Below are 14750 nucleotides of genomic sequence, written 5' to 3'. Positions count from 1 at the left end.
GTCGGGACGACGCACCACATCTGTCTCCGTTTCTTCTCCGCCTGTGCGTGATTGCAAAGCAAGGTTAGGGGCAAATATCGACTCGGGTGGGTGGGCGGAGGCACCGGGAACGCCGGGGAAGTAGTTGCCGACACTTGGGTCGCTTTTGACGGGGACCGCGAAGAGGAGCGTTGCAATGCTGGGACGGTTCGCTGCGATGGAGAACGTGCACTAACCGGATTTTTTTTATAATTTGTTGGGGGTTTCTTCTCTTTCCTCTTTTTCTTGGATTACCCTTCTGTTAAACCGACTTGGTTCGTGCTCCTCTCGGTTCTTCTGAAAGCGTGGAATAGTGGAACACTTGCGGAAGAAAAAAAAATGCCTGCAAAAACCAAGTACAACCTCGTCGATGATGGGCATGATTTGAGGATCCCGCTGCACAACGAGGAAGCGTTCCAGCACGGGATCAACTTCGAGGCAAAGGTGAACTCACGAGGAACCGAAGCACAGACGAATAACTAGTTTACAGTTCGTTGGGTTTGAACGTCTCATTGTAACGTAGACTTTGGCCAAAGCCCGTAACAGTTAACGTTACTTCTGTGAAGGTGTTACGGTCCAAACCGGTCAAGCGAACCGGACTATGAGGTTCCGAAAGGTTCTTTAGGGACCCGGAATCTTAGCTAACGCGAAGAGCTTCGGCTAGCTAAGTGAGTTAAAGTAAGTTTCCAAGCTAAGGTCAGGTGAGGGATTTCTTTCGCGCGTAGTATTTTTTTTTTTTACAAAAATGACGTAAGCTGTCGGCAGTCACTTTGAAGTAAAGTGAAAGTCAACTATTGTTTAGTTAATATGCTTTGTACCTGTCACACCCCCACCCCCCTCCTCTGACAACAGTACATCGGCAGCCTGGATGTGACGCGGCCGAGCAGCCGAGTGGAGATCGTGGCCGCGATGAGAAGGATTCGGGTGAGTGGATTCCTCACAGAAACCTCCGGTTCTCATCGAGCCTGGTTTCCCCCCACAGCCCCTCGACATCCTCGCTCTTCAACTCATTGCTCGGTGGAATGCAACATGTCCGCTTGTAGAGGCACTGTGATCCACTGCTGTGTTCGGCACAGGTGTGGTGGACTTTACTGCAACCTTCATCAGGAAAGCGTCAACTTTTTGGGGCATTTGGTTCGATCCCTTCCTATTAAGTTGTATGGATATGTTTTGTTCCCTCTTTCTGATGCCTAATTGATGAGAACCCCACTAATTGCAAAACGTGTAATGGTTTCCCTTGATGGGGTTAAAGCTGAATGATGGAATGCATTATTGTTGGCTACATGCAGTGAATTGATGCGTCGAAAAATGATCGGACTATAACAAATCACCAAAATGAGTCATAAAGTGGCAAGAAACACATCAAACTACAGTGTTGTCATTCAGAAGTAAACGATAGGAATGCTGGTTATGAAAGCACAAATTGTCCCCAGCTTGGCTGCCCAAACCCCCCCCCCCCCCATGTGCTCCATCACCGTTGTGAAGTTTCCTTTGAAGCAACGCACTGGGGTGTGATCTCCCCTCCCCTCTCTCTGCTGTGTAAACCCAAGATTTACAGCTCTTTCGGCTCCAGAAAGTAGACTTAATCTGAATCGGTGTGTCTGTCAGCTCGGCACCGACCCGATACAGGTCGTGCCGGGAGGAGTGGAGGTATTTTGAAGGATTATGGGGATGAACTGGTAGATTTGTGCCGGGGGTTAATGATGATACCTTCAGAACCACACACACACACAGGCACACAAATTGTTACCTTCGCATCGAAAATGCGGAAGGTTTTGTTTTGATCGCCGTGTATTTATTTATTTGTATGAGTGTTACTCTAACTAAAAAAGTATTAAACCGAATCGCATGAAATTTGGTGGGATGATTGGTTATTACCCGGGGACCGATCGGGTCAAAGGTCAAGGTCATGAAAAGGTCAAAATCTTCTTTTTATCCAATTGGCATGCAACTAATGCCAAAATGTTCATAATTCAATGCCCAATCTTGTGATATGCGAAGGTATGCGCTCTACCGAGTGCCCGTTCTAGTTTGTATTGTTTGACTTCATAATGTTTTCCGACAAATCCAGTAGCACTGTGAATGCGGTCTGCATCTGCATGCCGTTGTGTGTTCAAGTTGGTTTCCAGCCAGGACACCCACTCTCTCCGATGCACCGGTGTTCACAGTGGAGCAGACGGTGCAACATGTTCTTATTGCCCTTCCCAGAGGAGTGACCGGTTCCTATAGAGTGGACCTCCCAGCGGGCAGTCATGGCAGCTGTTGTTGTAGGGCTTTTGGTTTGTCTCCTCCAGCGTGAAATGGTTTGACACTGGCTTATTAAACACAATTGGATGGAAACCGCATTTATTCGACTTAAATTAGCCTGCACTTTTTTTTTTTTTTTAGAAGAAGAAGAAACATCCACCCTTAAGGAAGTACACATTCTTGTTATGGCAAATGAGTAGTATTGGCTGTTTTAGGTTACCGTGGTAATGAATCAAGTGAGAATTAGGGTCATTTTCACATCGACTTCTGTACAATCGGACTTCTTTTTGCATCCAGAGGGCTCGACCCCCTTCTAGCCATTTGAAAGAATATAAGTTTAAGTCGTTTCCTCATTGGCTTTACCTTTCGGAGGTGACCGCCCGGTTAAAACTTTAAAGTGACACCTTAAAATGATCAATTTCTGTGGCATTATGATGACGATGAAGGACATCCGAATTGTCTTATTTGAGTTGTGTGCTTCACCCTGAACTGCCAGGTGTTTGTTTTTACTGTGAAGTATCTCTAGATCGTGTTTGGGAAGTGTTGTGCTGACAAAGCACGGTGAGGGCACAGATCAGAGACTTCTGACTGTCAGATGATTAGCAATATACAGTGACACTGTGGATTATACAGAGGGAAACATGAAAGTTTTTATTGTTTTCATCGCCTTTCTACACCTCAGCACACGTGTTAGTCGCTACAAGAAATGGCTGTCAACCTAATGTTTCAGAAAAGATGTTCATTTATTTAGTCTAGACACATTTGGTATGCCAGCCTTTACTTTTGGCAACCCTGACACTGCTGTTGGCAGCATCTTGGCATTCTAGATTCAAGGACGGACTCGTCCCTGCTTTACACTTTCATGTAACTGTTGATGCCTTGTGGAGTTTCTGAAAAGGTTTGGTAAAATGAGGCATCCCCCCCTCCCCAAAAGTGTCTGGTCTTTTCCAGGATTTCTATCGGTCTTCTCTTTCTGCACAGTTGTTGAAAGCTATGCTGGTTGCCGGGGCAACCAGTTGATGTATAGTGTCATTGTTCGTCATGTGCATGACTCACCTGTGAGCAGGTAACTGATGACAAACTAATGACACGGCGAAGCAGGAAGCAGCCGATATGCAGCACTACAGGATCTAGTGTAGTTTGTACGCACACACACACCGACACCCACACACACTCTGTTGGTGTTCTGCATGTTGTTCTGAAACGATTATTTACACGTCCCTGACGTGTCAGGTCTTTGTGACGGGGTGAGGCTCAGAGAGACAGGCTGGACGCAATATAAATAACAAAAAAGCACTCTTTAATGAGGCAAAACAGTTTACAAAAAAACAAGGTCCAAACGGGGCAGGCAGAGGATCGTCGGCCAGGGCAGGCAGGATCAGATACGACAGACAGGATGACGGGAAAAAGACACGGAACTAGAGACGACAATCCGACAGCAGACAAGGGAAAGACTGACACAATATATAGGGGGGGAAACAGGTGTACGACATCAGACAGTAACGAGACAGGAGTGGCTGAGGGCAGGTGCAGGGAATTAAACAATTAAGACAGAGGAGACATAGGAGACACAGGAGACACGGAACACAGGAGAAACAGAACCGGGTGTTACATGACGAGCTTATCACAGATGGTAAAACAATTCAAGCTTTACTTTGCCAGCAGAAAAGCACATTACTCCAAAACGTCTTCTTGTATAGGGCTGCGACTCTCAGGCTTGTTGCCATAATCGATGGCCTTGTTTGTGTCTTCATCATTGAATAGTTAAGTCTATGAAATGTCATCCATCCATCATCAATACCGCTTATCCTCATTAGGGTTGCTGGGGCGCTGGAGCCGATCCCAACTGACATAGGGCGAAGGCAGGGGACACCCTGGACAGGCCGCCAGTCCATCGAGGGCACACATAGAGACAGACAAGCATTCACTCTCACATTCACACCTATGGGCAATTTAGACATCAATTAACCTGAGCATGTCTTTGGACTGTGGGAGGAAGCCGGAGAACCCGGAGGGAACCCACGCTGCCACGGGGAGAACATGCAAACTCCACACAGAAGGACCGCCCCGACCGGGAATTGAACCCACGGCCCTCTTGCTGTGAGGCGACGGTGCTAGCCACTACACCACCGTGCAGCCCAAATGTCATAATGAAAGTCAAATCCCATTTATTTTGACCATTATTGAGGCTGAAACCAGCGGCGTGTGGCATTCCCGCATGATGAATGTCACTGCAGGGGAATTGATGAACAAAGTTATCTTTCCCCAAAACTAATCAATCGGCCGACTCATCATCGGCAGCGCTGGTCCTGTCGTCTATGACAGTGTGTAAAACCTTCGCGTGTGGATGGGACGAGCTTGAGATGGAGAGAACCTCTCCGGCCACACGGAGATGAACACGCTGTATCACGGAACGGTCCTCATGAATTGAGGTTGAATGCGCGGTCATTCTTTGCGTGGTTGCAGCTTATCTGGTCAAAAGGAGTGGCGACCTTTACAGTGAACTAAAGGGATTCATTCCTCATTAATCTGCCTTTGCTGGGTTAACTGACTGAAGGAAGATTGAGCTGCGTTGGATGAGAGGATTATAAATGTGTCTGAGGGGACTGGAAGAGCTCGGCGGTGGTGGGGGGTTATAAATGATTTGTACATTCCTCCAGTGGACCAGGACCTTTGTGGGTTCACGTGGCAGCTAACAAGCCTTAACCAACCAAGGAAGTTTATTAATGTGGACTTCAGTGAACACTTTAATACTCCCCGTATCGACGTGTTCCTCTGGTTTCACAGTGACAATGTATGTTGACATACATCTGGAAAGAGTGAAACAATTCAAACAGTTCATAGACAACATAACTAACTGATAGTGTATGTGTTCACAAAATTCATAATTCCGGTGAGACGATACTATTACCTGTGAAGGCTGAGCCTGGCGACTCCGTGAAGTAATTACATGGTCGTTAGACCTTTTTCACGTTGTGTTCTTTCGGCTGCGTGCCCGTAAAAAGAACACACGCGTACGTTGTTTTTACACTGTTAAAGTAGCGGCGGCTGTGTTTATTTATGCCTCGGCATTTTCCCATCACTCCCTTGTCATGACTAATGGCTTTGTCTGGCATTTATAATGGCATCTGGTATTTACTCATATGCGGTCAAAGTTTTTTTAAAATATAGAAGCAATGAGTAATAGGTGAGGGTGACCGAGAATCTCAAAATGAAGAAAAAGATTGACAATCATTTAGTAGTCTAATGGGAAGAGGACCTATATAATGTTTTGTTTTGCCAATTTTCTCACACGCATATATTATAGAAATCCCTTTTTAATTAGGGGCGGCTGCAGTTAACGGTTTGATTGACTTGAACAGGATAAAGACGCCGCAGCAATTAATCCTCCTGCAGGAATAAACGTGCTTTCTTGCATGAATAAAGACCTCCAAACTGCTCAAACTGCTCTCCTCCCGGTTGGCAGTGGTTGGACTGGTTACTAAAAAGTTCATAAATGCCCAAGTGCTGTACAGATCTTTCATATCAGACAAAATCAAACCTGTAAAAAATGTAAATTCTCATTTGCAGGTGTGCTGCATTTATTGTCCTCTGCTCACTCATTGCTGCCTCATTTAAAAATGGGTATTTTCCCCAGTGGAAGCTAGAGAGCAGGAGCATCTGCTACTAGCCTATAAAGGTCATTATAGCTGCATTTTTCAGTCGTTGATGAAAACTATTAAACGGTCTCCGGCATCCTGCTCGTCCCGCACCTGAGCACAATGTGGAGGTACGCTTCTCGGCAAAGGGGGGACATGTCTGTGGAAAGACGCCCTCGGCTTTGATGTTCGTGTGTCCTTCTCTTTGCCGTTTCAAATATATGTATCTCTTTAAAGAGTATTTTCAAATGTCTCTTTGTGCTCTTTAAGCCCTTTTTTACTTTTTGCTGCCCTGAGCTACGACATATTGTTCAAAGGCTATTTCTCTGACTTAAGGTCACGTTTTGAAAGGTCAAAAAGTGATCTAATGATGACCCAAGCACGGCCCATTAACCCCTCCCCTCTGCCGCCCGTTGCTCCTTCTCATCCTCCGTGACTTCTGATTTTACGCACTGGTGGAGATCCGATCGGTGCATCAATTGATGCTCAATTGAGCGTAATGGGTAGGAGTGTCTCCCCCCCCTCCCCCCATGCCAGTGAAGCTCAAGAGGCAGGCTGTCGCCACATAAGCACAGTGTATTTAAAAAGTGGCTAATGCCTAACTAGCCTTATTGTCCACCAGAGGGTGAATGAATGGGTTGGGGAGGTCCAGCTGCCGACTCAGAGATGGTGGAGGAATGCAAGTCAGAGGAGAATAAACCACGGCGCACCGTGGAAACGGGCTTCTCTTATTTGGCTTTTCCGTGAGTCTGCTGCTCACTCCATGGAGGTTGAAAATCGCTCATCGCTAAAGTTGCTGTGTAAATACCTCGGAACTACCTCAACGGACTCCCTTCCACATGAAGGATTGTTTTGCTTGGTCCTCTACGCTCTGTGTGGGGGTCCACGGCCCTCGTCCTGCCTTCGGCCACTTGTGTATGTGATCGTGTGTTTTTTATTATTTATTGTCAACACCTAGATCTCATGACCATAGGTGAAGGTTGGAACGTAGATTTCCCCGTACCTTTACCGTGAGGCTGATTTCCCCTTTATCGCTATGTGTGCTGTGATGTTTGTACGCTAACCGCCCCAGGGTCATCTTAGAATAGCACCGACATGTCAGAGGAGCAAGGTTGCATATCAGGCGGAATATCTGGCTACTCTTATCCTTTTTTAAGATTGTGTGTGTGTGTGTGTTGTGTTGTGTTCTGAAAAGCCATCCTGCCTCGCTTCCCCAGTGAAGCTCAGGGCTGTAAATCAAGCCTCAGAAAAAATGTGTCTCCTGGTCTTTTATTGAGCCCAATATCACAAATTGCGAATTTGCTTCAGAGGGCTTTACAATCCGTACACATACGACATCCCTGTCCCAGGAGCTCGCATCGGGTCAGGAAAAACTCCCAAGAAATAGAAGAAAAAACCTTTTACTGGGAAAAAAGGGAAGAAACCTTCAGGAGAGCAACAGAGGAGGATCCCTCTCCCGGGATGGACAGAAGCAAAAGATGTCATGTGACCAGAATGAAGCGTTACAGAGTTACAACACATGTGATGAGTGTGACAGTGTCAATCAGATATCGCCCCGTTGGAGGGGAACACACACCACCCTCACACTGAGTAGTCAGCGGTACTCCACTCAAATGACATCTCTACCTCCTCTGATTTCTCCGTTTTTTGCTCGTACTTCTCCAACTCTCCGGCGCCGCTGTAAACAAGCCATTGCGTCGCTTGCTCATCCCCTTTCTGACAAGATAATGGAATGTAATAGCGCAACGATGCTGCAATATTCCCTCCCAGCTTATTCCCTCCCAGACGATACAAGCGTCGCCCGGCGCACCACCTGACTCCCTCCCTCCTCCTGTAAATGTCAGCGATATATTGGGAAGTGAGTCTAGGTTATGATGTCTGAGATTCGGAAGTTGACGTTGATGTTGGATTCAACTCTGACACGGCGTCAACCCGGGAACGGGGGGGAATGATGACGCCGCTTCTGGCAGAGAGGAGTCCATCGAATGGGAGCGTAGACATATAGCAAAGTAGAACATCCAAGACATCAAGTGATTTAAAGTGACACAGTTCTCCCTCTGGCTCGTTTGTCTTCTCCAGCTCCTCTTTAGCGTCGTCTCGCTCTCTCTTCCCGTCTTCCACTTCCTTCGATTTTAGAGACGCTCCGATCAGGTTTTTTGGTGCCGATCACGGAAATCAGTGTCTGCCGATCCGATAATACCGATCACCGATCACAGTGTCGATTGAAGCGTTCCATTTATTGTGTAGCATTATTTATGGAATGAATTATTCTCAACAACATGGGTTTTGTATCTTAAGTATTTAAATTACGAGACGAGAAAGTGTCATGAATTGATGACACATTGACAACTATTCGATTCCTCTTCCTCTTCCTCCCCCTGCCGCCTGCCTTTCAGCTTTCCGGCTCCTCCTCTTCATCCTCTACTTCCCTTACTGTCTCTCTTCTACCTCTGTTCATCCTAATCCCTCCATGTCCTCCTCCCATTCTCTGTTCTCTTCATTCTCCTCCCCTTTGTTTTCCTCTGCCGTTGTTTCTTGTTCCTGTACCTCTCCTCTTCATTCCTCCTTTACCCCCCCCCCCCGCCACACACACACACACACACTCTTCATTCCTCCCCCTCCATATATTCATCTTGCCCTTCCTTTATTCTTCATTCTGCTCCTCTGCCTCCTCTGCTCCTGTGGTTTGGATCATTGTTGGACGGCGGCCCTTCCCTGCATACTTAGCATGTCTTTCATAGCTCAGCCCCCCCCAACACACCCTCCTCACACACACATTATGCGCTTACTTTTCTGTTAACTTAAGCTGCACTCATTAGTTTGCGAGCCTTCGCCATTACACGTTGGACATGGATTAATGAACTTGTTTTCACAAGTTGCTCCACTCCAAGGAGATCCACCGTATCACATGAACAACGGTTCAAAACATGAAGACTTTGGTTTACAGTGATCAAAAAATGGAAAAGCTGCACATTTTCATTCATAATGTGTCTCCTAATTTCCTGTTGACTATTTGTTCAGATGGTGATCTCGTCATAGATGTAAATTGTTCTCTCTCTCTCTCTCTCTCTACCTCTACACACACCCCTCTAGCTACCTCTCTCTCTCTCTCTCTCTCTACATACCCCTCTACCTACCTCTCTCTTTTATAAACAGAGCTGTGTTTCTTCTAAGAATACCAACATCTAGATGAAAGTCTTCCTAGAAGATAATGAGTAGTGCTGCTAACGTAATCATTTCTCACCTCCATTTAGAGATTGGATTAATATAGTTACATAGCATTATTTGTGAATATCTCTTGTTGCTTGAGAAGACCTCAAATCACTCTAAAAGTCCAGTTCGCCATGTTGAAGCAAGGCGATTACATTCTGAGTCCAACAAATACAAGTGCCTCATTTATCTCTTTGATTTTTTCCAAAAGCTCATAAAAAAGCAAATAAAGCCGTCCTTCTCCTTCACTAACCCCCCACTAGCATCACACCGCATGTCTCTGGACTCATCCGATGGTCAGCCTTTGGGCTGGTTGTTGTTTCTGATGATCCACGCCAAGTCATTCGTCCAGCCGCGCGAAACTAAACACGGAGTGCAGAGGGATGATGTTATGCTCGCTCCCAGGCTGACCTCGGAGCTGCCCTCATCTATCAGCTCCGGGGGCCTCGTTATCTCGCCCACGGCAACCATCCCCAACCGGCTGATCTCCGCGTCTCAATCCTGCAGTCGGCCCTCCTCTCCTTATCGGCGTCCCTCTGCTGTGTCTTGGTGCTGCCAGGAGGCGACCTGAGCACCGCTCCTCACCCAGCTTGGATTCAAATGGAAATGTCGCAGACCTTTTGGAGCCAGACATCTCTTTGCCACAGTGAGGTGTTAGAACCATAAGCCCCGCCCCCCCCGCACGTCCACAACACGACAACGTTACATCTGGTACGGCCGTCTCGTGTTCTTCAACCGGTCTGTTCCTGCACTGGTTCCCTCCGGGTGTAGCTGCCGTCACACGGGCTGGCATATTCTTTATGTAGCAACAAATATAAATGAACAAATAATTAAATATAATTGAACAATGCGAGTAGAGTATCAGAGCACATCCGCCTTGTACTGCTTCAATGATTCCCCAGATTAGCACCGATGAACCAAATTCAAGGAGTAAGGATGATGGTGGGGGTTACAGAGATTGTCTGTGTGTGTGTGTGTGTGTGTGACTGTGTGGGTGTGAGAGAGAGAGAGAGAGAGTGTGTGTGTAAGCTGGAAAGACATTGCCCTCCAATATGGTTTTAATGAAACCCTTGCACCTCCACAGATGCTTTCATTAAAGATGCAGGCGGCTGCTGCTGCTGCCAGCCACCGTGTGGGTAAACTGTTCCGAACCCACACACATTCTTCATTCCGTTATTATCTCTTTGTCATCCGTGCCATTATTTTCTTCTTCCCTGCTCTCTCTCAGACTCTGGGGCTTGTTTCTTTATCATTTAAACATTGACCTTTTTTTTTTTACCGCCTATTCTTCCTGTCTGTCACAGTTAATTGGCAAAACAGTCAACAATGTAAATCCAGATCAAGAGCGTTCACATTGAACATATTGAGATGATTATATGGTTTAAAAACATCTCATGTATGATTGTGCCAAAACAGTTTTATTTCTGATTGTTGTAATCAAATTGAATTCATAATGGCATATGCCACTGCTACGATGTAATTATGGAATCAACTGCCTTTGGTATTTTGAATGTTTGTTTCCAGTACTGTATTTTTTGTCCGTGATGAAAAGCCCATTATAACCACAGGATGTGCACTGTGCAGTAATTATAACAGAAATATGATCAAATATTGATGCATCCATTAAGAGGAATCAGAATCTGTGAATATAATTAGTTACTATCCAGTTATATAATCAATATTTCAGTCAACAAACCAACTACAGCATTTAGTGCTCAAACTATAACTTGATTTATTAATTGGTAACAATTTTAATAATCGATCAAGGATTTGTATAATTTATCAAACTGAAAAGCCAAACTTGTTTTTACTGTGTGTATATATATATAATGTTTTATATAACTGTAAATTTCATTTTTATTTTTGTATTGTTGGTTGTATCAAACAATCTTTCTGAAGTCCTCACTTTAGGCTCCGGGAAATGATTTTTGGTGATATTTGGTTAAAGTTGCAAAGTTGCCATCCATCAATGTCATCATCATCCATCAGCCCGGTGCCGGAGGTAGAGAAGATGAAAGACCCCAGTACCACCAGTACCAACGAGGTGGGAGACGGTCAGTGTTTCGGTAGAGCGCATACCTTCGCATATCACATGATTGGGCATTGAATTATGAACATTTTGGCATTAGTTGCATGCCAATTGGATATAAATTGACCGTGCTATGGTAAAAAGAAGATTTTGATCTTTTCATGACCTTGACCTTTGACCCGATCTATCCCAAAATCTTATCAAATGGTCCCGGGATAATAACCAATCATCCCACCAAATTTCATGCTATTCGGTTTAATATTTTTTGACTTATGCGAATAACACGCACGCATACAAATACACGGCGATCAAAACATAACCTTCCGCATTTTCAATGCGAAGGTAATAATAACGCAGTGATCATACCTTCTCCCATGGTGTCCTCAATACATTCTTCATAATATCCCTTATTAATAATCTTATCTTTCGTATGTATTAGTTTAAAACAGACTCTCATTTACATGCGCAAGTACATATAAAATCCACGACTCCTCTCCAGCAGCCAGGCTGCTACGTGCCACTTTCCCCCCAAATCGGCGTGATTGGTGTTCTGTGAACATCTGCATCATTTGCATTGTTAAGAACGGCTTAATTGTTGACATGGAAAGTGCGTGCAGCCGGGGGCTCGCGCCAGCCGCACGTCACGGCGTCACACTTGCGGCGTCCCCGCAGAGAACATTCCTGGAGCGGCGTCTCCCGTCGGAGTCGTTTGGAGACGAGGACGTGAGCGGAGGAGGACGGCGGAGCGTTGTCGGTTCCTCCGCTGCGAGAGCCGAGGCAGGGATGGCTTCATGCTGGCAGCACCGCGGCAGAGACATTGTGCTGGATCATCTGCGAGTTCCTCCACCGGGTGTGTCGACATCATGGCGGCGGTTCTTTTTGAGTCGAAAAGTTAACCCCCTCCTCCCGGATATAAACATGCACATTATGGGTTCTTTAACCCTCCTGTTACCTTAGGGTCAATTTGACCCCATTCAATGTTTAACCCTCCTGTTACCTTTATATTTACTGACATATTTTACCCGTGGGGTCAATTTGACCCCAGCAATTAAAACCTCCAGAAAATTATTAGAATTAATATTGTTTTCCAAGTTTAAGTGTGAGGTACTTTATGTTTGTTTGTTGACTACCTAAATAGCCCTTTAAATATATAAAAAAGTTGATATTTCTTATATGTTTGACACAGTGAAAAACAGCCTGGGGTCAAATTGACCCGAAAGAACACCGACATTAAACATTGAATCGGGTCAAATTGACCCTAAAGGTAACAGGAGGGTTAAGTACCGTGGAAACTGCTTCAAGGCTGATACACAATGCAGGCCTTTTTTTTTTGAGATTAGTTTGTATGTCATGAATACTTTCACACAGAACGCACATACAGTACGCTACTCGGCAAACTTGTTTGGAACAAGGTTGGTTTTGTTTTTCTGCGTCGCGAATAAAGGCGTCGGCTAATCGAAATGCAGAACGAGTGGAGTCGCGCCTCTATTTACGCAGCAACAGCTCAGAGGCTCCGCGGTCTGAACCAAGACGGCAAACGTTACTCCTCCTTTCAACCGTGACAAAGGCAGAGCGGGCTACGATCCTCACCTTCCACAATTAAAGCGCTCTGGGGGGCCCCCCAGGCAAGCTTTTCAAAGACCGTCACACTATTGATACAATTTCTATACATGCAAAATCTACATCTGATGGACAATTTATACGGTTTAAAACACATTTATTTCTGTTTTGGGTGGTGGCAAATCTTTTCTGGATTGCTCTTGAATAAACTCTAAATTCAACAAATTGAATGAAAGTATTGGAGAACAGAAACCCCAAAAAACATGACAACCACCTGTATGCTGTGCAATACCGTGTGCATGTTAATATTCTCTTCACACATCCTCTTTTCTCTTGAGAAGTTATGTCTGGGGAGCGTTTGTTTGCCAGCTACCAAAATGAGAAGCAGTGCCCCAGTAAAAGGCTTTTAAAGAATAGCTATATAGAGTTTGACCTTCTCTTAACTGTATGGCTCAATTATTTCCACATACCTCACACCCTGATGAAAACACTGTGAGCCACAGTGTTAAAGACGAGGCTTACTTCCATACTTACCATGCCTGAATAATGTTTCTTGCCATGATAGTTGGGTTAATATACTTGATAAAAAACAACTGGGCTTATGTTGGCATTGCAATATGTAATTGCATGTGCTTGTATGTCATGGAAATGTCTTCAGGCTCGAGCGCCATCCATAAATCGATACAATCTCATCCTTACAATCTCCCCTGAGCCGAGACCGTAAGCAATTATCGCAATTGTGAATCGCAACTCTCTTTCATTTGTAGTAGGCGATTTATCATTCTGCCCATATGAGCCCCGACTTTTCTTTCTCTACTGGCAAACTTTTCTTCCGGCGGCCTTGTAGAGCACAGCCGCCCAAGAGTTCAGGAGGTCAGAATCACTTTTCCTGTTAACGAGCTCCCGCACGGCCGTCGCGTGTCGAGTCATCCAGATCGATAGCGGCAAAACTTAATCTGCACGCGGCTTTTTTCATAATTCCTCCCGGGCTCCCATTGCTCTCCAATGACTGGAACGCCAACGGCGAGGTTGGTGACTGAATGCGGGAACTTGTATTCCAAACATCAATGTTCTCGAGACGTATGACTTATTGGAGGTGACGCTGAGAAGCGGAAGCAAACATTGCCATCGAGCGGCTGGCCGCCCGTGTTCCGTTAAGTGCTCATGAACACAAATCCAGCAGCGAGGATCCGTTTTTTCATCCCCGCGGGTTTTTCGAGCGGAAATAATTTTTCCGGGTTCTGCTCCGACTCCTCTTCCCACTCGAGACTCGACACACAAATTGAAGCAGCGTGATGACATATCAGGATTTCTCTTCACCCCTCTGCACCCCGTCACGGTTCAGAATAACTTCGGGGGGGCAGCTTCGGACTCCCGACTGCACTCGGCTAACCTCAGCAAAGTTTACAAAACCGGGCCGCATGATTGAAGTTGTGCTGCGGGGTCTTCGAGGCATCGGAGGCCAGCTGCCATGTCGATAAAGCAGCATCAGAGCAGAAAGCACACGCACGGAGGAACGTGCACACGCAATCACTTCACCCATGCAGGACTGCCGTGTTTGTGGCTTTGATCACGGCGGCTTGCTTCAGTGATGTATGTTTTTTTAAATTGTTTTAATCTCATTAGCTCGTGGTGCCAAATAGAGCTCGTAGGAGGGCAAATCATGGCTTCACGCCCGCCTCAGTGGGAGAGAAAATCCATGAAGGAGAATATGACCAAGGAAGGGAAGGGAAGGGTGGGGGTGAAACGACACAGCGGGAGGGTGAAAGTAATGAAGGGAGAAGAACATGAACGAATGGGGATTTAAACCAAAGAATCCGTGGGTTTATTCCTCTAGTTTGCCAAAATACAGATGGGACGGATGACAAACACCGTGAAACACGGTCGTGCCACATGTCAGTTTATCATTTTATGTTCCCAAGTTCTGTTTTCTTCTTCAAGAGCGCTTTGTTCACCGCAGGTTCCTCGCCCCGTTTAAATTAGATTTTGTAATCAAATGTTTTCCTCGACTTCAACTGTATTCTTAAATACCATATAATTTATGAAGG

General features: G+C 45.7%; 1 protein-coding gene across 1 annotated transcript in view; it reads left to right on the top strand.

Moving 5' to 3' along the window:
* LOC130194177 (carboxyl-terminal PDZ ligand of neuronal nitric oxide synthase protein-like) overlaps positions 1 to 14750 on the top strand; it is a 124997-nt gene continuing 110247 nt past the window's right edge. The window contains exons 1-2 of the mRNA XM_056415070.1: positions 1 to 462; positions 871 to 942. Of these exons, the coding sequence (XP_056271045.1) occupies positions 358 to 462; positions 871 to 942 (177 nt within the window). The 5' untranslated portion in view covers positions 1 to 357. The remainder of the gene's footprint in view (positions 463 to 870; positions 943 to 14750) is intronic.

This window comes from Pseudoliparis swirei, chromosome 5 (genome assembly GCF_029220125.1).
Source record: "Pseudoliparis swirei isolate HS2019 ecotype Mariana Trench chromosome 5, NWPU_hadal_v1, whole genome shotgun sequence".
In the NCBI taxonomy this organism is placed as follows: domain Eukaryota; kingdom Metazoa; phylum Chordata; class Actinopteri; order Perciformes; family Liparidae; genus Pseudoliparis; species Pseudoliparis swirei.
This window is presented reverse-complemented; position numbering and strand designations above follow the sequence as displayed.